Source organism: Petromyzon marinus, chromosome 82, assembly GCF_048934315.1.
Source record: "Petromyzon marinus isolate PM22_M1 ecotype Great Lakes invasive population chromosome 82, UKy_Petmar_22M1.pri1.0, whole genome shotgun sequence".
NCBI classification, from domain to species: Eukaryota; Metazoa; Chordata; class Hyperoartia; order Petromyzontiformes; family Petromyzontidae; genus Petromyzon; species Petromyzon marinus.
In genome coordinates, this window is record NC_133747.1 from 4,558,762 (window position 1) to 4,581,641 (window position 22,880).

The 22,880-nt window shown below is 51.7% G+C and overlaps 1 protein-coding gene across 1 annotated transcript in view; it reads right to left on the reverse strand.

Annotated features, from left to right (window-relative positions):
- LIPE (lipase E, hormone sensitive type) overlaps window positions 1–21,628 on the reverse strand; it is a 112,045-nt gene extending 90,417 nt beyond the window's left edge. The window contains exons 1-3 of the mRNA XM_076057480.1: window positions 20,539–21,628; window positions 11,372–13,544; window positions 6,284–6,512 (exon numbers count right to left, since the gene is read on the reverse strand). Of these exons, the coding sequence (XP_075913595.1) occupies window positions 6,284–6,512; window positions 11,372–13,544; window positions 20,539–20,590 (2,454 nt within the window). The 5' untranslated portion in view covers window positions 20,591–21,628. The remainder of the gene's footprint in view (window positions 1–6,283; window positions 6,513–11,371; window positions 13,545–20,538) is intronic.
- Window positions 21,629–22,880: the final 1,252 nt, after the last annotated feature.

Here is a 22,880-nt window from a genome sequence, read left to right on the forward strand (position 1 = left end):
TCACTCACTCACCCACCCACTCACTCACCAACCCACCCACCCACTCACCCACCCACCCACCCACTCATCCACCCACCCACTCACTCACTCATCCACTCACTCACCCACCCAGTCACTCACTCACCCACCCACTTACCCTACTCACTCACTCACCCACCCACTCACCCACCCACCCACCCACTCACTCACCCACTCACCCACCCACTCACTCACCCACCCACCCACTCACCCACCCACCCACTCACTCACCCACCCACCCACTCACCCACCCACTCCCTCACTCACTCACCCACTCACCCACCCACTCACCCACCCACCCACTCACCCACTCACTCACCCACCCACCCACCCACCTGGAACCCGAGACACCTCCCGTAGAAACACGACTTCATCAGGGTGTTGTACTGTCAGTGAGTGACTGACTGACTCACTCACTCACCCACTCACTCACCCACTCACCCACCCACCCACTCACCCACCCACCCACTCACCCACCCACCCACTCACCCACCCACCCACTCACCCACCCACCCACCCACTCACCCACACACCCACTCACCCACCCACTCCCTCACTCACTCACCCACTCACCCACCCACTCACTCACTCACCCACTCACCCACTCACCCACCCACCCACCCACTCACTCACCCACCCACCCACCCACTCACACACCCACTCACCCACCCACTCCCTCACTCACTCACTCACCCACACACCCACTCACCCACCCACTCCCTCACTCACTCACCCACCCACCCACCCACTCACTCACTCACCCACTCACCCACCCACTCACCCACCCACTCACCCACCCACCCACCCACCCACCCACTCACCCACCCACCCACCCACCTGGAACCCGAGACACCTCCCGTAGAAACACGACTTCATCAGGGTGTTGTACTGTCAGTGAGTGACTGACTGACTGACTCACTCACCCACTCACTCACCCACCCAGTCACTCACTCACTCACCCACCCACCCAGTCACTCACTCACTCACCCACTCACTCACTCACCCACCCACTCACCCACTCACTCACTCACCCACTCACTCACTCACTCACCCACTCACTCACTCACCCACTCACTCACTCCCTCACTCACTCACCCACCCACTCACCCACTCACTCACCCACTCACCCACTCACTCACTCACCCACCCACCCACCCACTCACCCACCCACTCACTCACCCAACCACTCACTCACCCACTCACCCACTCACTCACTCACTCACTCACCCACTCACCCACCCACCCACCCACTCACCCACTCACCCACACACCCACTCACCCACCCACTCCCTCACTCACTCACCCACTCACCCACCCACTCACTCACTCACCCACCCACCCACCCACTCACTCACCCACCCACCCACCCACTCACTCACCCACACACCCACTCACCCACCCACTCCCTCACCCACCCACTCCCTCACTCACTCACTCACCCACCCACCCACTCACTCACCCACCCACCCACCCACCCACTCACTCACCCACTCACCCACCCACTCACCCACCCACTCACCCACCCACCCACCCACTCACCCACCCACCCACTCACTCACCCACACACCCACTCACCCACCCACTCCCTCACTCACTCACCCACACACCCACTCACCCACCCACTCCCTCACTCACTCACCCACCCACCCACTCACTCACCCACTCACCCACCCACTCACCCACCCACTCACCCACCCACCCACTCACCCACCCACCCACCCACTCACTCACCCACCCACCCACCCACTCACTCACCCACTCACTCACCCACTCACCCACTCACCCACCCACTCACCCACACACCCACTCACCCACCCACCCACCCACCTGGAACCCGAGACACCTCCCGTAGAAACACGACTTCATCAGGGTGTTGTACTGTCAGTGAGTGACTGACTGACTGACTCACTCACCCACTCACTCACCCACCCAGTCACTCACTCACTCACCCACCCACCCAGTCACTCACTCACTCACCCACCCACCCACCCACTCACCCACTCACTCACCCACTCACCCACTCACTCACTCACTCACCCACCCACCCACCCACCCACTCACTCACCCACCCACCCACCCACTCACCCACCCACTCCCTCACTCACTCACCCACCCACTCACTCACCCACTCACCCACCCACTCACTCACTCACTCACCCACTCACCCACTCACCCACCCACTCACTCACCCACTCACCCACTCACCCACCCACCCACTCACTCACCCACCCACCCACCCACTCACCCACCCACCCACCCACCCACTCACCCACTCACCCACTCACCCACCCACCCACCCACCTGGAACCCGAGACACCTCCCGTAGAAACACGACTTCATCAGGGTGTTGTACTGTCAGTGAGTGACTGACTCACTCACTCACCCACTCACCCACTCACTCACTCACCCACCCACTCACCCACTCACTCACCCACCCACTCACTCACCCACCTACCCACCCACTCACTCACCCACCTACCCACCCACTCACTCACTCACCCAGTCACCCACCCACTCACTCACTCACCCACCCACTCACTCACCCACCCACTCACCCACTCACTCACTCACCCACTCACTCACCCACCCAGTCACTCACCCACTCACTCACCCACCCACTCACTCACCCACTCACTCACTCACCCACCCACCCACTCACCCACCCACCCACCCACTCACCCACCCACCCACTCACCCACCCACCCACCCACCTGGAACCCGAGACACCTCCCGTAGAAACACGACTTCATCAGGGTGTTGTACTGTCAGTGAGTGACTGACTCACTCACTCACCCACTCACTCACTCACTCACCCACTCACTCACTCACCCACTCACCCACTCACCCACTCACCCACTCACTCACCCACTCACCCACTCACTCACTCACTCACCCACTCACTCACTCACTCACCCACTCACTCACTCACTCACCCACTCACTCACTCACTCACCCACTCACTCACTCACTCACCCACTCACTCACTCACTCACCCACCCACCCACCCACTCACTCACTCACCCACTCACCCACTCACTCACTCACTCACCCACTCACTCACTCACTCACCCACTCACTCACTCACCCACTCACCCACTCACTCACTCACCCACCCACCCACCCACTCACTCACTCACCCACTCACCCACCCACTCACCCACCCACCCACCTGGAACCCGAGACACCTCCCGTAGAAACACGACTTCATCAGGGTGTTGTACTGTCAGTGAGTGACTGACTGACTCACTCACCCACTCCCTCACTCACTCACCCACCCACTCACCCACCCACTCACCCACCCACTCACCCACCCACTCCCTCACTCACTCACCCACCCACTCACTCACCCACCCACTCACTCACCCACCCACTCACCCACTCACTCACTCACCCACTCACTCACCCACCCAGTCACTCACCCACTCACTCACCCACCCACTCACTCACCCACTCACTCACTCACCCACCCACCCACTCACCCACCCACCCACCCACTCACCCACCCACCCACTCACCCACCCACCCACCCACCTGGAACCCGAGACACCTCCCGTAGAAACACGACTTCATCAGGGTGTTGTACTGTCAGTGAGTGACTGACTCACTCACTCACCCACCCACTCACTCACCCACTCACTCACTCACCCACCCACCTACTCACTCACCCACTCACTCACTCACCCACTCACCCACTCACCCACTCACTCACCCACTCACCCACTCACTCACTCACTCACCCACTCACTCACTCACTCACCCACTCACTCACTCACTCACCCACTCACTCACTCACTCACCCACCCACCCACCCACCCACTCACCCACTCACTCACTCACCCACTCACTCACCCACTCACTCACTCACTCACCCACTCACTCACTCACTCACCCACTCACCCACCCACCCACTCACCCACTCACTCACCCACCCACTCACCCACCCACCCACCCACTCACCCACTCACCCACCCACCCACCTGGAACCCGAGACACCTCCCGTAGAAACACGACTTCATCAGGGTGTTGTACTGTCAGTGAGTGACTGACTCACTCACCCACTCACCCACCCACCCACTCCGTCACTCACTCACCCACTCACTCACTCACTCACCCACCCACCCACCCACCCACTCACTCACCCACTCACTCACTCACTCACCCACCCACTCACTCACTCACCCACTCACTCACCCACCCAGTCACTCATCCACTCACTCACCCACTCACCCACTCACTCACTCACCCAACCATCCAACCACCCACTAACCCACTCACCCACCCACCCACCCACTCACCCACCCACCCACCCACTCACCCACCCACCCACCTGGAACCCGAGACACCTCCCGTAGAAACACGACTTCATCAGGGTGTTGTACTGTCAGTGAGTGACTGACTCACTCACTCACCCACTCACCCACCCACCCACCCACTCACCCACCCACCCAACCACTCACCCACTCACCCAACCACTCACCCAACCACTCACCCACCCACTCACCCACTCACTCACCCACCCACTCACCCACCCACCCACCCACTCACTCACTCACCCACCCACCCACCCACTCACCCACCCACCCACCTGGAACCCGAGACACCTCCCGTAGAAACACGACTTCATCAGGGTGTTGTACTGTCAGTGAGTGACTGACTCACTCACCCACTCACCCACCCACTCACCCACACACCCACTCACCCACTCACTCACTCACCCACTCACCCACCCACTCACTCACCCACCCACCCACTCACCCACCCACTCACCCACTCACCCACCCACTCACCCACCCACCCACCCACCCACCTGGAACCCGAGACACCTCCCGTAGAAACACGACTTCATCAGGGTGTTGTACTGTCAGTGAGTGACTGACTCACTCACTCACCCACTCACCCACTCCCTCACTCACTCACCCACTCACTCACCCACCCACCCACTCACCCACCCACTCACCCACTCACCCACCCACTCACCCACCCACCCACCCACCCACCTGGAACCCGAGACACCTCCCGTAGAAACACGACTTCATCAGGGTGTTGTACTGTCAGTGAGTGACTGACTCACTCACCCACCCACTCACCCACCCACCCACCCACCCACCCACTCACCCACTCACTCACTCACCCACCCACCCACCCACCTGGAACCCGAGACACCTCCCGTAGAAACACGACTTCATCAGGGTGTTGTACTGTCAGTGAGTGACTGACTGACTGACTCACTCACCCACTCACTCACCCACCCACTCACTCACTCACCCACCCACCCACTCACCCACTCACTCACCCACCCACCCACTCACCCACCCAGTCACTCACCCACCCACCCACCTGGAACCCGAGACACCTCCCGTAGAAACACGACTTTAGCAGGGTGTTGTACTGTCAGTGAGTGACTGACTCACTCACTCACCCACTCACCCACTCACTCACTCACCCACTCACTCACCCACTCACTCACTCACTCACCCACTCACTCACTCACTCACCCACTCACCCACCCACCCACTCACCCACTCACTCACCCACCCACTCACCCACCCACTCACCCACCCACCCACCCACCCACCTGGAACCCGAGACACCTCCCGTAGAAACACGACTTCATCAGGGTGTTGTACTGTCAGTGAGTGACTGACTGACTCACTCACCCACTCCCTCACTCACTCACCCACCCAGTCACCCACTCACTCACCCACTCCCTCACTCACTCACCCACTCCCTCACTCACTCACCCACCCAGTCACCCACTCACTCACCCACTCCCTCACTCACTCACCCACTCCCTCACTCACCCACCCAGTCACCCACTCACCCACTCACCCACCCACCCACCCACCTGGAACCCGAGACACCTCCCGTAGAAACACGACTTCATCAGGGTGTTGTACTGTCAGTGAGTGACTGACTGACTGACTCACTCACCCACTCACTCACCCACCCACTCACTCACTCACCCACCCACCCACTCACCCACTCACTCACCCACCCACCCACTCACCCACCCAGTCACTCACCCACCCACCCACCTGGAACCCGAGACACCTCCCGTAGAAACACGACTTTAGCAGGGTGTTGTACTGTCAGTGAGTGACTGACTCACTCACTCACCCACTCACCCACTCACTCACTCACCCACTCACTCACCCACCCACCCACTCACCCACCCACTCCCTCACTCACTCACTCACCCACTCACTCACCCACCCACTCACTCACCCACTCACCCACCCACTCACCCACCCACCCACCCACCCACCTGGAACCCGAGACACCTCCCGTAGAAACACGACTTCATCAGGGTGTTGTACTCGGCCATGAGCTCCCCGGCGAGGTCGGCTCCGGCGTGTGGCCCCTCCAAGCCGGAGACGAAAAGGCTGCCGCGTCCTCCGTCCGCAGCCAGGAGGCGCAGGGCCAGGCACAGGAGGGAGCGGAGCTGAGTCAGCGTAGCGGCGTACGCCTCAACCTCCAGCAGGTTGTGGGTGGAGCTACACCGAGGTGGGAGGGGCACAGGAGGGGGCGGAGCTGAGTCAGCCTCAACCTCCAGCAGGTTGTGGGTGGAGCTACACCGAGGTGGGAGGGGCACAGGAGGGGGCGGAGCTGAGTCAGCCTCAACCTCCAGCAGGTTGTGGGTGGAGCTACATCGAGGTGGGAGGGGCAAGGGGAGAGAGAGGGGGCGGAGCTGAGTCAGCGTAGCGGCGTACGCCTCAACCTCCAGCAGGTTGTGGGTGGAGCTACACCGAGGTGGGAGGGGCCAGGGGAGAGAGAGGGGGCGGAGCTGAGTCAGCGTAGCGGCGTACGCCTCAACCTCCAGCAGGTTGTGGGTGGAGCTACACCGAGGTGGGAGGGGCAAGGCACAGGAGGGGGCGGAGCTGAGTCAGCCTCAACCTCCAGCAGGTTGTGGGTGGAGCTACACCGAGGTGGGAGGGGCGAGGCACAGGAGGGGGCGGAGCTGAGTCAGCGTCACTGAGTAAGCCTCAACCTCCAGCAGGTTGTGGGTGGAGCTACACCGAGGGGGGAGGGGCGAGGGGCACAGGAGGGGGCGGAGCTGAGTCAGCTTCAACCTCCACCAGGTTGTGGGTGGAGCTACATCGAGGGGGGAGGGGCGAGGGGAGAGAGAGGGGGCGGAGCTGAGTCAGCCTCAACCTCCAGCAGGTTGTGGGTGGAGCTACATCGAGGGGGGAGGGGCGAGGCACAGGAGGGGGCGGAGCTGAGTCAGCATCACTGAGTAAGCCTCAGCCTCTAGCAGGTTGTGGGTGGAGCTACACCGTGGGGGAGGGGCGAGGGGCACAGGAGGGGGCGGAGCTGAGTCAGGCTCAACCTCCAGCAGGTTGTGGGTGGAGCTACACCGAGGGGGGAGGGGCGAGGGGCACAGGAGGGGGCGGAGCTGAGTCAGCCTCAACCTCCAGCAGGTTGTGGGTGGGGCTACACCGTGGGGGGAGGGGCGAGGGGCACAGGAGGGGGCGGAGCTGAGTCAGGCTCAACCTCCAGCAGGTTGTGGGTGGAGCTACACCGTGGGGGGAGGGGCAAGGGGAGAGAGAGGGGGCGGAGCTGAGTCAGCCTCAACCTCCAGCAGGTTGTGGGTGGAGCTACATCGAGGGGGGAGGGGCGAGGGGCACAGGAGGGGGCGGAGCTGAGTCAGCCTCAACCTCCAGCAGGTTGTGGGTGGAGCTACACCGTGGGGGGAGGGGCGAGGCACAGGAGGGGGCGGAGCTGAGTCAGCCTCAACCTCTAGCAGGTTGTGGGTGGAGCTGCATCGTGAGAATGGGGAGGGAGGGAGAGAGGGAGAGGGGGGGAGGGAGGGGGGAGGGAGATACAAAGGTGGCCAAGTGACCAAGTGGAATAGAGGAGAGTCTGGCATGAGTGTGTGTATGTATGTATGTGTGTATGTATGTGTGTGTGTGTGTCCTGGCAGGGATTATTCAACATCGCCTTGCCAGGCACACTGAGGAGAGGCTTGCGGAGCCCCAATGCGGTTTCAGGAAAGGGCGGTCCTGGACAGATGCCATATTTTCTGTCCGTCTGCTACAGCAGAGTTGTAGGGAATTCCAACAAGACCTACATCTCTGCTTTATTGACCTGGTCAAGGCCTATGATACCATCAGTAGGCCTGGGCTCTGGGTTGTTCTTCGTGCTTTTGGAGTACCTGACCCTCTGCTCACGATCATTAAGGACCTTCATGATGGTGAGCGGGCCCGGGTAAAACTACGTGGCCGGGAGTCAGAGCCATTCCCTGTACACCTTGGGGTGCGACAGGGATGTCCTCTGGCTCCCACATTATTTAACATCTATTTTGACCACGTAGTTCGTGAAGCCTTCAAAATAGCTGTACCGGGGGAATCTCCATATGGTACAGATACAATGGGAGGCCCGGGTGCGGTCAAGGGATGGCTCCCTATTGCTCAACCACGTTATGTATGCTGATGATTTGGTAATAGCTGCTCATTCAGAGGAGGAGTTGGAGACGCTGCTGCTGAGACTGGAGCGTGCCACTAAGAGGTGGGGCCTTACCATCAGCCCCACCAAAACTAAGCACCTGCCTGGGTATTTTGTACCATCGGACACTCCACCCCCACAACTCCCAATCGGTGATGGGGCAGTTGTGGAGAGAGTGGAGAGTTTCCCATACCTGGGCAGTGTGCTTATGACTGGCTCCAGTTTAACTGCAGAGGTCTCACTCCGAATCAGTCGAGCGGCAATATATTTTCATCGGTTGCGTAACGCTGTGTGGAAGCTACCTGGTCTGTCGCTCCGCACTAAGCTTCAGGTCTTCTCAGCCACGGTCATTCCCTCCCTTCTCTACGCTTGCGAAACGTGGACCCTCCCTAATGGAACATCTTCGCCGGTTAGAAACATTTAGGCTGGCCTGCCTACGATCCATCCTGGGTTTAACCAGGCTGGATTGTGTGAGGAGCTCGCAAAACCTCGAAAGATCTGGGCAAGGTCCCATCGGTGAGCTCCTCCGGCGGGGAAGGCTGCGATGGCTGGGTCATGTAGCCCGCATGCCCAGCCACCGCATGCCGAAACAGCTTTTGTTCGGCCGGATTGAGGGGGCTAAGCGGGCACGGCACGGGCTAGAGAAGAGATGGAGTGACGTGGTACAGGAGGACGTGGAGCTGAGTGGACTTGCCGATGACTGGTACCAGCGGTGTCAAGATCGGCCTCTGTGGAGGAGGCTCGTGAAGGACGCTACTGGGCAGTTGGAGGCAGTCGCCCTCCAACAACAACGGAGGGCGGAGGAGCGACGCTCACAACAACGAGCGGAGCGCCGGGTGGCTAAAGCACAGCAGGTTGGCACAGTAGGGGGCACAGGTGGGGCATCAGCCAGTCATCTCAGTCAGTCGACCCGTGGCACCTGGGTCTGCCCCGTGACCTCCTGCCAGCGGGCGTTCGACACTTCACGTGGCCTCAGGGTGCACATAGCCTGGCACAAGCGTCGTGGTGACGTCACCGCCACTTAGTGGCGAATGGCGGTTGATGATGTTGATGATGTATGTGTGTGTGTGGTGGGGAGCGGTAGTGTAGCGGTTAGCGCTACGCTGCGCTATGAACCGGGGGACCCGGGTTCGATTCCCGCTCACGGCCAGCACCAGTGACGATTATCTGAACTGGTCCCGGGCCTCCCCTAGGTGGACTCAGCCTCAAATGAGTACCTGGTGCGGTGTGTAAACATCGCCACTAGGGAGACAAAGGCGGTCGGGCGTGGTGCTGGCCACCCACCCCCTCATGTACCGTTCCAGCCTTCATAGGTGCTGATGGCTAACAGCACTTGCCCCTACAGTCTGGTACAGGCTATATGGGGGATCTTTAGTCTTTGTCTGTGTGTGTAGGAGTGTGTGTATGTATGTGTGTGTATGTGCATGTGTGTGTATGAGTGTATGTATGTGTATGAGTATGTATGAGTGTATGTATGTGTATGAGTGTATGTGTGTGTATGTGTGTGTATGTGTGTGTATGTATGTGTATGTATGTGTGTGTGTATGTGTGTGTGTATGTGTGTATGTGTGTGTATGTGTGTGTATGAGTGTATGTGTGTGTGTATGTATGTGTGTATGTATGTGTGTATGTATGTGTATGTATGTGTGTATGTGTGTGTGTATGAGTGTGTATGTGTGTGTATGAGTGTGTGTGTGTATCACTGTGTGTATGTATGTGTGTGTGTATGTGTGTGTATGTATATGTGTGTGTATGTATGTATGTGTATGTATGTGTGTGTGTATGTGTGTGTGTATGTGTGTGTGTGAGTGTATGTGTGTGTATGAGTGTATGTGTGTGTGTATGTATGTGTGTATGTGTGTGTGTATGTGTGTATGTGTATGTGTGTGTATGTATGTGTGTATGTGTGTGTGTGTATGTATGTACGTGTGTATGTATGTGTGTATGTGAGTGTATGTATGTGTGTGTATGTATGTGTGTATGTGTGTGTATGTGTGTATGTATGTGTGTGTGTATGTGTGTATGTGTGTGTATGTGTGTGTATGTGTGTGTGTATGAGTGTGTGTATGAGTGTGTGCATGTATATGTGTGTATGTGTGTATGTATGTGTGTGTATGTATGTGTGTATGTGTGTGTATGTGTGTATGTATGTGTGTATGTATGTGTGTATGTGTATGTATGTGTATGTGTTTGTATGTATGTGTGTGTATGTATGTGTGTATGTGTGTGTGTATGTGTGTGTATGTGTATGTATGTGTATGTGTGTGTGTATGTGTGTGTATGTGTATGTATGTGTATGTGTGTGTGTATGTGTGTATGTATGTGTATGTATGTGTGTGTATGTGTGTGTACGAATGTGTGTGTATGTATGTGTATGTGTTTGTATGTATGTGTGTGTATGTATGTGTGTATGTGTGTGTGTATGAGTGTGTGTATGTATATGAGTGTGTGTATATGTGTGTGTATGTGTATGTATGTATGTGTGTATGTATGTGTGTATGTGTGTTTGTATGTGTGTGTATGTATGTGTATGTGTGTGTATGTGTGTGTGTATGTATGTGTATGTGTGTGTATGTGTGTGTGTATGTATGTGTATGTGTGTGTATGTGTGTGTGTATGTATGTGTATGTGTGTGTGTATGAGTAGGCGAGCGGAGGAGCGAGCGAGCGGACGAACAGGCGGACGAGCGAGCGGATGAGCGAGCGGACAAGCGGACGAGCAGGCGGATGAGCGAGCGAGCGGATGAGCGAGCGGACGAGCGAGCGAGCGGACGAGCGAGCGGACGGGCGAGCAGGCGGACGAGCGAGCGGATGAGCGAGCGGACGAGCGAGCAGGCGGACGAGCGAGCGGACGAGCGAGCGGACGAGCGAGCGGGCGGACGAGCGGACGGGCGGACGAGCGGGCGCCTCACCGGAAGAAGAGCGTGTGCCGGTGAGACCCCACGTAGCGCGCCTTGTGTGCCGCGTGGAGCAGCCCAGCTCGGGCCGCGCGGTGGAGGCTCCGGTAGCCGTTGCCCGGCGACGACGACGACGAAGAGGCGGTGGAGGCGGTGGAGGCGGTGGAGGCGGTGGAGGCGGTGGAGGCGGTGGAGGCGGTGGAGGCGGTGGAGGAGGAGGTGGAGGAGGAGGTGGAGGACGAATGGCAACGGCGGCCATCCAAGCTCCCCGCTCCCAGCAGTGCCCCTGGGACGCTGTTACCTCCCCAGCCACCCACAACCCCTCCTACTCCTACTCCTACTACTACTCCACCACCAACACCAACACCACCAACACCAACACCACTACCAACACCACTACTACTACTACCACCATCACCACTACCACCAACACTACCACCAACACTACTAACACCAACACCACTACCAACACCAACACCACTACCACCAACACCACCACTACCAACACCACTACCACCACCAACACCACTACTACCAACACCACTACCACCACCACTACCACCACTACCACCACCACCATCACCACCACCACCTCCTCCTCGTGTCTCGTCTTCTCCCCACAACTCATCCCCTCCATCCCCTCCTCCCCCTCCCCCTCCACCGTTCCCCAGGGCCCCCCTCCCGCCCCCCTTAGCCCAGCGCTCGATTGGGGGGCCAGGTGCGGTGGCGTCGTAGCGAGGGGCGTGCAGCAAGATGCGGGGGGCCAGCACCCCCACGCCCTCAGCCGCAGAGCGCAGCTGGAGGAAGGCGCTGGCAAAACGCTCCCCAAACACTCCTCCACCTCCTCCTCCACCTCCTCCTCCACCTCGTCGTGGCGCTCCACCAACTCCTCCACCTCCTCCTCCACCACCAACTCCTCCACCTCCACCAACTCCACCTCCTCCTCCACCACCAACTCCACCAACTCCTCCACCAACTCCACTTCCACCAACTCCACCTCCTCCTCCACCTCCTCCTCCACCTCGTCGTGGCGCTCCACCAACTCCACCTCCTCCTCCTCCACCACCAACTCCACCAACTCCTCCACCAACTCCACCAACTCCTCCACCAACTCCAACTCCTCCACCTCCTCCACCTCCTCCACCTCCTCCTCCACCTCCTCCTCCACCTCCTCCTCCACCTCCTCCTCCACCTCCTCCTCCACCTCCTCCTCCACCTCCTCCTCCTCCTCCTCCACCTCCTCCACCTCCTCCTCCACCTCGTCGTGGCGCTCCACCAACTCCACCTCCTCCTCCTCCTCCACCACCAACTCCACCAACTCCACCAACTCCTCCACCAACTCCTCCACCAACTCCTCCACCAACTCCAACTCCTCGTGTCTCAACTCCACCAACTCCACCTCGTGTCTCAACTCCACCTCCTCCACCTCCTCCTCCACCACCTCCACCTCCTCCACTTCCACCAATTCCACCACCTCCACCACCTCCTCCTCCACCTCCTCCTCCACCTCGTCGTGTCTCAACTCCACCACCTCCTCCACCTCCTCCTCCACCTCGTCGTTTGGCTCCACCTCCTCCTCCTCCTCCACCTAGTTTCTCAACTCCACCACCTCCACCACCTCCTCCTCCTCGTAGTGTCGCTCCACCTCCTCCACCTCTTCGTGACTGAACTCCACCACCTCCACCACCACCACCTCCTCCTCCACCTCCTCCACCTCCTCCTCCTCCTCGGTCCGCGACCGCCGCCAGGTATAAAGTGGCTCCCCTCCCACCGCCCGGCACCTCGTCGCCATCGCCGCCATCATCATCTGCATCATCAGCGTCACCAGCCGCCAACGTCATCCCCTCCCCCTCCTGCTCATCCTCCCGCTCATCCTCCTCGTCGTCGATGGCGATGCCGGGGAAGCTGACGGACTGTGGAGGAGGTGGTGGAGGAGGTGGAGGAGGTGGAGGAGGTGGAGGAGGAGTGGGATGGATGACTGCGGAGGGACGTGGCGTGGCAAGGACCGACGACGAGGAGGTGAAGTAGGCGACATTATCGTCGCAGAGGGCGATGAGGGCAGCCACCAGGGAGGGGGTGTCCAGGCCCGAGAACTCTGACGACGAGGTGGTGGTGGTGGAGGAGGTGGAGGAGGAGGAGGAGGTGGAGGAGGTGGTGGAGGTGGCAGGGGGTGGTGATGGTGGGGAGTCTTGGGAGGGGGTGGAGAAGGTGGGGGTGGAGAGGGAGAGAGGGAGGTAGTCAACATCTCACAGGGACTGGGATCGAACCTAGGGACCTCCTGTAGACCAGGCGAGGTAGTCAACATCTCACAGGGACTGGGATCGAACCCACGGACCTCCTGTATACCAGGCGAGGTAGTCAACATCTCACAGGGACTGGGATCGAACCTAGGGACCTCCTGTAGACCAGGCGAGGTAGTCAACATCTCACAGGGTCTGGGATCGAAGCCATGGACCTCCTGTAGACCAGGCGAGGTAGTCAACATCTCACAGGGACTGGGATCGAACCCACGGACCTCCTGTATACCAGGCGAGGTAGTCAACATCTCACAGGGACTGGGATCGAACCTAGGGACCTCCTGTAGACCAGGCGAGGTAGTCAACATCTCCCAGGGACTGGGATCGAACCCAGGGACCTCCTGTAGACCAGGCGAGGTAGTCAACATCTCACAGGGTCTGGGATCGAACCTAGGGACCTCCTGTAGACCAGGCGAGGTAGTCAACATCTCACAGCGACTGGGATCGAACCTACGGACCTCCTGTAGACCAGGCGAGGTAGTCAACATCTCACAGGGTCCGGGATCGAACCCACGGACCTCCTGTAGAACAGGCGAGGTAGTCAACATCTCACAGCGACTGGGATCGAACCTAGGGACCTCCTGTAGACCAGGCGAGGTAGTCAACATCTCACAGGGACTGGGATCGAACCCACGGACCTCCTATAGACCAGGCGAGGTAGTCAACATCTCACAGGGTCTGGGATCAAACCCACGGACCTCCTGTAGACCAGGCGAGGTAGTCAACATCTCACAGGGTCTGGGATCGAACCCACGGACCTCCTGTAGACCAGGCGAGGTAGTCAACATCTCACAGGGACTGGGATCGAACCCACGACCTCCTGTAGACCAGGCGAGGTAGTCAACATCTCACAGTGTCCGAAGTAGAACCCACGACCTCCTGTAGACCAGGCGACGTAGTCAACATCTCACAGGGACTGGGATCGAACCCACGGACCTCCTGTAGACCAGGCGAGGTAGTCAACATCTCACATGGTCTGAGATCGAACCCACGGACCTCCTGTAGACCAGGCGAGGGAGTCAACATCCCACAGTGTCCGTAGTAGAACCCACGACCTCCTGTAAACCAGGCGAGGTAGTCAACATCTCACAGTGTCCGTAGTAGAACCCACGACCTCCTGTAGACCAGGCGAGGTAGTCAACATCTCACAGTGTCCGTAGTAGAACCCACGACCTCTTGTATACCAGGCGAGGTAGTCAACATCTCCCAGGGACTGGGATCGAACCCACGGACCTCCTGTAGACCTGGCGAGGTAGTCAACATCTCACAGGGTCTGGGATCGAACCCACGGACCTCCTGTATACCAGGCAAGGTGGTTAACATCTCACAGGGACTGGGATCGAACCCACGGACCTCCTGTATACCAGGCGAGGTAGTCAACATCTCACAGTGTCCATAGTAGAACCCACGACCTCCTGTATACCAGGCGAGGTAGTCAACATCTCACAGGGTCTGGGATCGAACCCACGGACCTCCTGTAGACCAGGCGAGGTAGTCAACATCTCACAGGGTCAGGGATCGAACCCACGGACGTCCTGTAGACCGGGCAAGGTAGTCAACATCTCACAGTGTCCGTAGTAGAACCCACGACCTCCTGTAGACCGGGCGAGGTAGTCAACATCTCACAGTGTCCGTAGTAGAACCCACGACCTCCTGTAGACCAGGCGAGGTAGTCAACATCTCACAGGGTCTGGGATCGAACCCACGGACCTCCTGTAAGCCAGGCGAGGTAGTCAACATCTCCCAGGGTCTGGGATCGAACCCGCGACCTCCTGTATACCAGGCGACGTAGTCAACATCTCACAGGGTCTGGGATCGAACCCACGGACCTCCTGTATACCAGGCGAGGTAGTTAACATCTCACAGGGTCTGGGATCGAACCCACGACCTCCTGTAGACCAGGCGAGGTAGTCAACATCTCACAGTGTCCGTAGTAGAACCCACGACCTCCTGTAGACCAGGCGAGGTAGTCAACATCTCCCAGGGCCTGGGATCGAACCCGCGACCTCCTGCATACCTGGCGACGTAAACAACATCTCACAGGGTCTGAGATCGAACCCACGGACCTCCTGTATACCAGGCGAGGTAGTTAACATCTCACAGGGTCTGGGATCGAACCCACGGACCTCCTGTATACCAGGCGAGGTAGTCAACATCTCACAGGGTCTGGGATCGAACCCGCGACCTCCTGTATACCAGGCGACGTAGTCAACATCTCACAGGGTCTGGGATCGAACCCACGGACCTCCTGTATACCAGGCGAGGTAGTTAACATCTCACAGGGTCTGGGATCGAACCCACGACCTCCTGTAGACCAGGCGAGGTAGTCAATATCTCACAGTGTCCGTAGTAGAACCCACGACCTCCTGTAGACCAGGCGAGGTAGTCAACATCTCCCATGGCCTGGGATCGAACCCGCGACCTCCTGTATACCTGGCGACGTAAACAACATCTCACAGGGTCTGGGATCGAACTCACGGACCTTCTGTATACCAGGCGAGGTAGTTAACATCTCACAGGGTCTGGGATCGAACCCACGGACCTCCTGTATACCAGGCGAGGTAGTCAACATCTCACAGGGTCTGGGATCGAACCCACAGACCTCCTGTAGACCAGGCGAGGTAGTCAACATCTCCCAGGGTCTGGGATCGAACCCACGGACCTCCTGTATACCAGGCGAGGTCGTTAACATCTCACACGGTTTGGGATTGAAACCCACGAACTCCTGTAGACCAGGCGAGGTAGTCAAGATCTCCCAGGGTCTGGGATTGAACCCACGGACCTCCTGTAGACCAGGCGAGGTAGTCAACATCTCACAGGGTCTGGGATCGAACCCACGGACCTCCTGTATACCAGGCGAGGTAGTCAACATCTCACAGGGTCTGGGATCGAACCAACGACTTCCTGTATACCAGGCGAGGTAGTCAACATCTCCCAGGGTCTGGGATCGAACCCACGACCTACTGTAGACCAGGCGAGGTAGTCAACATCTCACAGGGTCTGGGATCGAACCCACGACCTCCTGTATACCAGGCGAGGTAGTCAACATCTCCCAGGTTCTGGGATCGAACCCACGACCTCCTGTAGACCAGGCGAGGTAGTCAACATCTCCCAGGGTCACGGGATCGAACCCACGACCTCCTGTAGACCAGGCGAGGTAGTCAACATCTCACAGGGTCTGGGATCGAACCCAGGACCTGTAGACCAGGCGAGGTAGTCAAGATCTCCCAGGGTCTGGGATCGAACCCACGACCTCCTGTAGACCAGGCGAGGTAGTCAACATCTCCCAGGGTCTGGGATCGAACCCACGACCTCCTGTCTAATAGTGTACAGTAGTATAGTGTATAATAGTATATAGTATAGTGTATAATAGTGTATAATAGTAGTATAGTGTATAATAGTATATAGTATAGTGTATAATAGTAGTGTATATAGTATACAGTATGTTGTATAATAGTGTATAATAGTGTAGTGTAAAATAGTATATAGTATAGTGTAAAATAGTGTATAATAATAGTGTTATAGTGTTTAATAATAGTGTATAATAATATTGTATAATCATAGTGTATAATGGTGTATAATAGTAGTGTTATAGTGTATAATAATAGTGTATAATAGTATATAGCAGTATATAATAGTGTATAATAAGTGTATAATAATAGTATATAATAGTATATAATAATAGAGTATAATAATATATAGTAGTGTTTAATATTAGTGTATAATAATAGTGTATAATAGTATATAATAGTGTATAATAATAGTGTATACTAGTATATAATAGCGTATAATAATAGTGTATAATCGTGTATACTAATAGTGTTATAGTGTATAATAATAGTGTATAGTAGTGTATGATAGTATATAATAATAGTGTATAATAGTGTATAATAGTAGTGTATAATAATAGTGTACAATAGTATACAATAGTGTATAATAATAGTGTATAATAATAGTGTATAATAATAGTGTATAATAATAGTGTATAATAGTGTATAATAATAGTGTATAATAATAGTGTATAATAGTATATAACAGTGTATAATAGTATATAACAGTGTATAATAATAGTGTATAATAATAGTGTATAATAATAGTGTGTAATAATAGTGTATAATAATAGCGTATAATAATAGTGTATAATAATAGTGTATAATAATAGTGTATAATAGTATATAATAATAGTGTATAATAATAGTGTATAATAGTATATAATAGTATATAACAGTGTATAATAATAGTGTATAATAGTATATAATAGTGTATAATAATAGTGTGTAATAATAGTGTATAATACTAGTGTATAATAATAGTGTATAATAATAGTGTATAATAATAGTATATAATAATAGTATATAATAGTGTATAATAATAGTGTATAATAATAGTATATAATACTAGTGTATAATAATAGTGTATAATAATAGTGTATAATAGTATATAATAGTATATAACAGTGTATAATAATAGTGTATAATAGTATATAATAGTGTATAATAATAGTGTATAATAATAGTGTGTAATAATAGTGTGTAATAATAGTGTGTAATACTAGTGTGTAATACTAGTGTATAATAATAGTGTATAATAGTGTATAATAATAGTGTATAATAATAGTGTATCATAGCATATAAAAGTGTATAATAATAGTGTATAATAGTATATAATAGTGTATAATAATAGTGTATAATAATAGTGTATAATAATAGTATATAATAGTGTATAATAATAGTGTATAATAATAGTGTATAATAATAGTGCATAATAATAGTGTATAATAATAGTATATAATAATGCATAATAATAGTGTATAATAATAGTGTATAATAAAGTATATAATAGTGTATAATAATAGTGTATAATAATAGTGTATAATAATAGTGTATAATAGTATAGAATAGTGTATAATAATAGTGTATAATAATAGTGTATAATCATAGTGTATAATAATAGTGTACAATAATAGTGTATAATAATAGTGTATAATAATAGTGTATAATAATAGTGTATATTAATAGTGTATAATAATAGTGTATAATAATAGTGTATAATAATAGTGTATAACAATAGTGCATAATAATAGTGCATAATAATAGTGTATAATAATAGTGCATAATAATAGTGTATAATAATAGTGTATAACAATAGTGTATAATAATAGTGTATAATAATAGTATATAATACTAGTGTATAATAATAGTGTATAATAATAGTGTATAACAATAGTGTATAATAATAGTGTATAACAATAGTGTATAATAATAGTGTATAATAATAGTGTATAACAATAGTGTATAATAATAGTGTATAATAATAGTATACAATAGTGTATAATAATAGTGTATAATAATAGTGTATAATAATATTGTATAATAATAGTGTATAATAATAGTGTATAATAGTATAATAATAGTGTATAATAATAGTGTATAATAGTGTATAATAATAGTGTGTAATAATAGTGTGTAATAATAGTGTGTAATAATAGTGTGTAATACTAGTGTATAATACTAGTGTATAATAATAGTGTATAATAGTGTATAATAATAGTGTATAATACTAGTGTATAATAATAGTATATAATAGTGTATAATAATAGTGTATAATAATAGTATATAATAGTGTATAATAATAGTGTATAATAATAGTGTATAATAATAGTGCATAATAATAGTGTATAATAATAGTGTATAATAATAGTATATAATAATGTATAATAATAGTGTATAATAATAGTGTATAATAATAGTGTATAATAATAGTGTATAATAATAGTGTATAATAGTATAGAATAGTGTATAATAATAGTGTATAATAATAGTGTATAATCATAGTGTATAATAATAGTGTACAATAATAGTGTATAATAATAGTGTATAATAATAGTGTATAATAATAGTGTATAATAATAGTGTATAATAATAGTGTATAATAATAGTGTATAACAATAGTGTATAACAATAGTGTATAATAATAGTGTATAATAATAGTGTATAATAATAGTGTATAATAATAGTATATAATACTAGTGTATAATAATAGTGTATAATAATAGTGTATAACAATAGTGTATAATAATAGTGTATAATAATAGTGTATAACAATAGTGTATAATAATAGTGTATAATAATAGTGTATAACAATAGTGTATAATAATAGTATACAATAGTGTATAATAATAGTGTATAATAATAGTGTATAACAATAGTGTATAATAATAGTGTATAACAATAGTGTATAATAATAGTGTATAATAAGTGTATAATAATAGTGTATAATAATAGTGTATAATAAGTGTATAATAATAGTGTATAATAATAGTGTATAATAATAACTCACCGAAACGGACTGAGCTTAGTGGGTGATAAGTCACAGAGGGATAGGCGGGTTAGATTTTATAGCACGAATAAGCGCGGCGGGGTAGGCGGGGCGCGTTCGGCACCACGTGACGCCCGCCTAGACCAATGGGGAGCGGCGGCAGAGTGAGTGGGGGCTGCCCCTCCCTTCCCCCAACGGCGCCTATGCGAGTGGGGAAATTGAAATCGAAAAATGAAAATAAAATTGTCAAAAGCTGGAGAGAGGAAAAAAAAACGTCAACTAAAAGAAAATTTGAAATAGAAAATCTGAGGAGATAAATTGAAGGAGTTAAATTGCAAAAGGATATTGTGACGAAAAATCGCTGAAAAAAAATGTACATGTTGAATTAAAAAAAAAGAAATTTAAAAAAAAATTCGAACAGAAATTTTGAAATTTTTTTAATTTTTTTAAAAAGAGAAATTCGAAATATAAAATTGCGAAATAAATGTGAAAAATATAAATACGAACGATGGAGTCGTGAACCGAGCGCTAAGGGGGAACTCGCTTAAAATAAAAAAAAGAAGTCACCTCTGAGGGTGGTGGCGATGGCGAGAATGGGGCCCAGTTTCGGCTCCATCATCCTCCTCCTCCTCGTAGCAGCAGCAGCTGAGGAAGTCCACCTCCTCCTCGTCCACCTCCTCCTCCTCGTCCACCTCCTCCTCCTCGTCCACCTCCTCCTCCTCGTCCACCTCCTCTCTCTCTCTGAGTCTCTGTCTGTCTCTCTGAGTGAGTCTGAGTCTCTGTGAGTCTCTCTGTGTGAGTCTCTCTCTGAGTCTGTGTCTCTCTCTGTGTGAGTCTGAGTCTCTGTGAGTCTCTCTCTGTCTCTCTGTGTCTCTGTCTCTCTGTGTCTCCCTCTGTGTCTCTCTCTGTGTCTCTCTCTCTGTGTCTCTCTCTGTGTGAGTCTGAGTCTCTGTGAGTCTCTCTCTGTCTCTCTGTGTCTCTGTCTCTCTGTGTCTCCCTCTGTGTCTCTCTCTGTGTCTCTCCGAGTCTTTGTCTCTCTCTGTGTCTCTCTCTGTGTCTCTCTGTCTCTCTCTCTCTGTGTCTCTCTGTCTCTGTCTCTCTCACTCTGTCTCTCTGTGTATCTGTGTCTCTCTCTCTCACTCTGTCTCCCTCACTCTGTGTCTCTGTCTCTGTGTCTCTCCCTGTCTCCCTGTGTCTCTGTGTCTCACTCTCTCTGTCTGTGTCTCTCTCCCTCTGTCTCTCTCTCTCTGTGTCTCTCTCTCTCTGTCTCACTGTGTCTCACTCTCTCTCCCTGTGTCTCTCTCCCTGTGTCTCTCTCCCTGTGCCTCTCTCCCTGTGTCTCTCTCCCTGTGTCTCTCTCCCTGTGTCTCTCTCCCTGTGTCTCTCTCCCTGTGTCTCTCTCCCTGTGTGTCTCTCCCTGTGTCTCTCTCCCTGTGTCTCTCTCCCTGTGTCTCTCTCCCTGTGTCTCTCTCCCTGTGTCTCTCTCCCTGTGTCTCTCTCCCTGTGTCTCTCTCCCTGTGTCTCTCTCCCTGTGTCTCTCTCCCTGTGTCTCTCTCCCTGAGCCCACAGCTGTTCGCCCCCCGCTTATTGTTTACTAAAAAAAAAATTGTAAAGTTCCCCTCTCTCATATAGAGGACGTCGTGGGCAGTGGGAGGAGTCATAAACCTTCCCCCCGCCCCCAACCACGCTCAGCCAATGGAAGAGCGCCCTGCGAGTGACGTCCGAGGCGGTTGGCAAATCGGGATGGGAGGCGATAAATTATGTTAATTGCCACAACGAAAGAGGGGGCGGGGCGACTTGCGTATAAATTATGTTGATTGTAACACCGGGGTAGGAAGGGATAGAGAAGGGCGTCCCGTGAATAAATTATGTTAATCGCAGTGGTGAAGGACGGTGTGGTAAGGTGTTGGGGCATGACCAATCAGCGTGCCGGAATCGGGTCGCCGCGCGAATAAAATCAACATAATTTATGATAAGCAGATGGCGCGGTTAACGTTTAGTCGGTGAGAAAAAGGAGGGGCGCGGACGGACGGAGGGCGGGGTCAACAACAGCGTGGTGGAGGGGGAGGTTCATTAACATAATTTATGCTATCCAATCGCGTTTGAAATTTTGTGCGGGGGGGCCCTTTCCTTATCGGAGGAAAAAAAATCACCGGCGTCTCGACCAATCACGCGAGGGGGTTGGGGTGTGGGCGGAGTCTAGGGATCGGCCACTGTTGATAGGCGTGGCTTAGCAGTGCATCTTATTCACATAGTTATTTAAGCAACCAATTAACGCATTAATAAATTAATAAATACAATTTTCAGACATACATCTTTCTAAAAAAGTATAAATTATCTGTGCAACTGATTAATAAATTTACTAATTAATCAATTTTAAAAAAATGTGGAAATTTGTATGAATTATTTCCACCCCCCCTCCACCAGACGTGTATCTCAATAATAAATTAAAACATTTAAAAATTTAACAAGATAATTTAAGATAATTTAAATAAATTATCTCCACACCGGCCAGGCGTGCATCTCATTAATAAATTAATGCACCTTTAAATTAGATCATTTAATAAGTTAAAACTTTAATACATTTGTATAAATAAATTGTCTCACCACGTTAGAAAAAATTAACGCATCAATCAAATTAACGCGTTAAAAAATCGAAAAGTCGATACATTATTAAATTAAACCATCAATAAATTAACACGTCAACAAATGGACACGTAAATCAAAATCGAGCGCTTTAAAACGTAAACAAATGAGCACCTTTGACAAAATTAACAAATGAACACATTCACAAATGACACTTTGAATAAATTTGCATAAATTATCTCTAACACCCCCGCCCCCCCCCCCACGGGTAAAAAGCCAGCCAGCCAGCCAATCAGGAGGCTTGCTTTTGTTAAGCGGAGTTG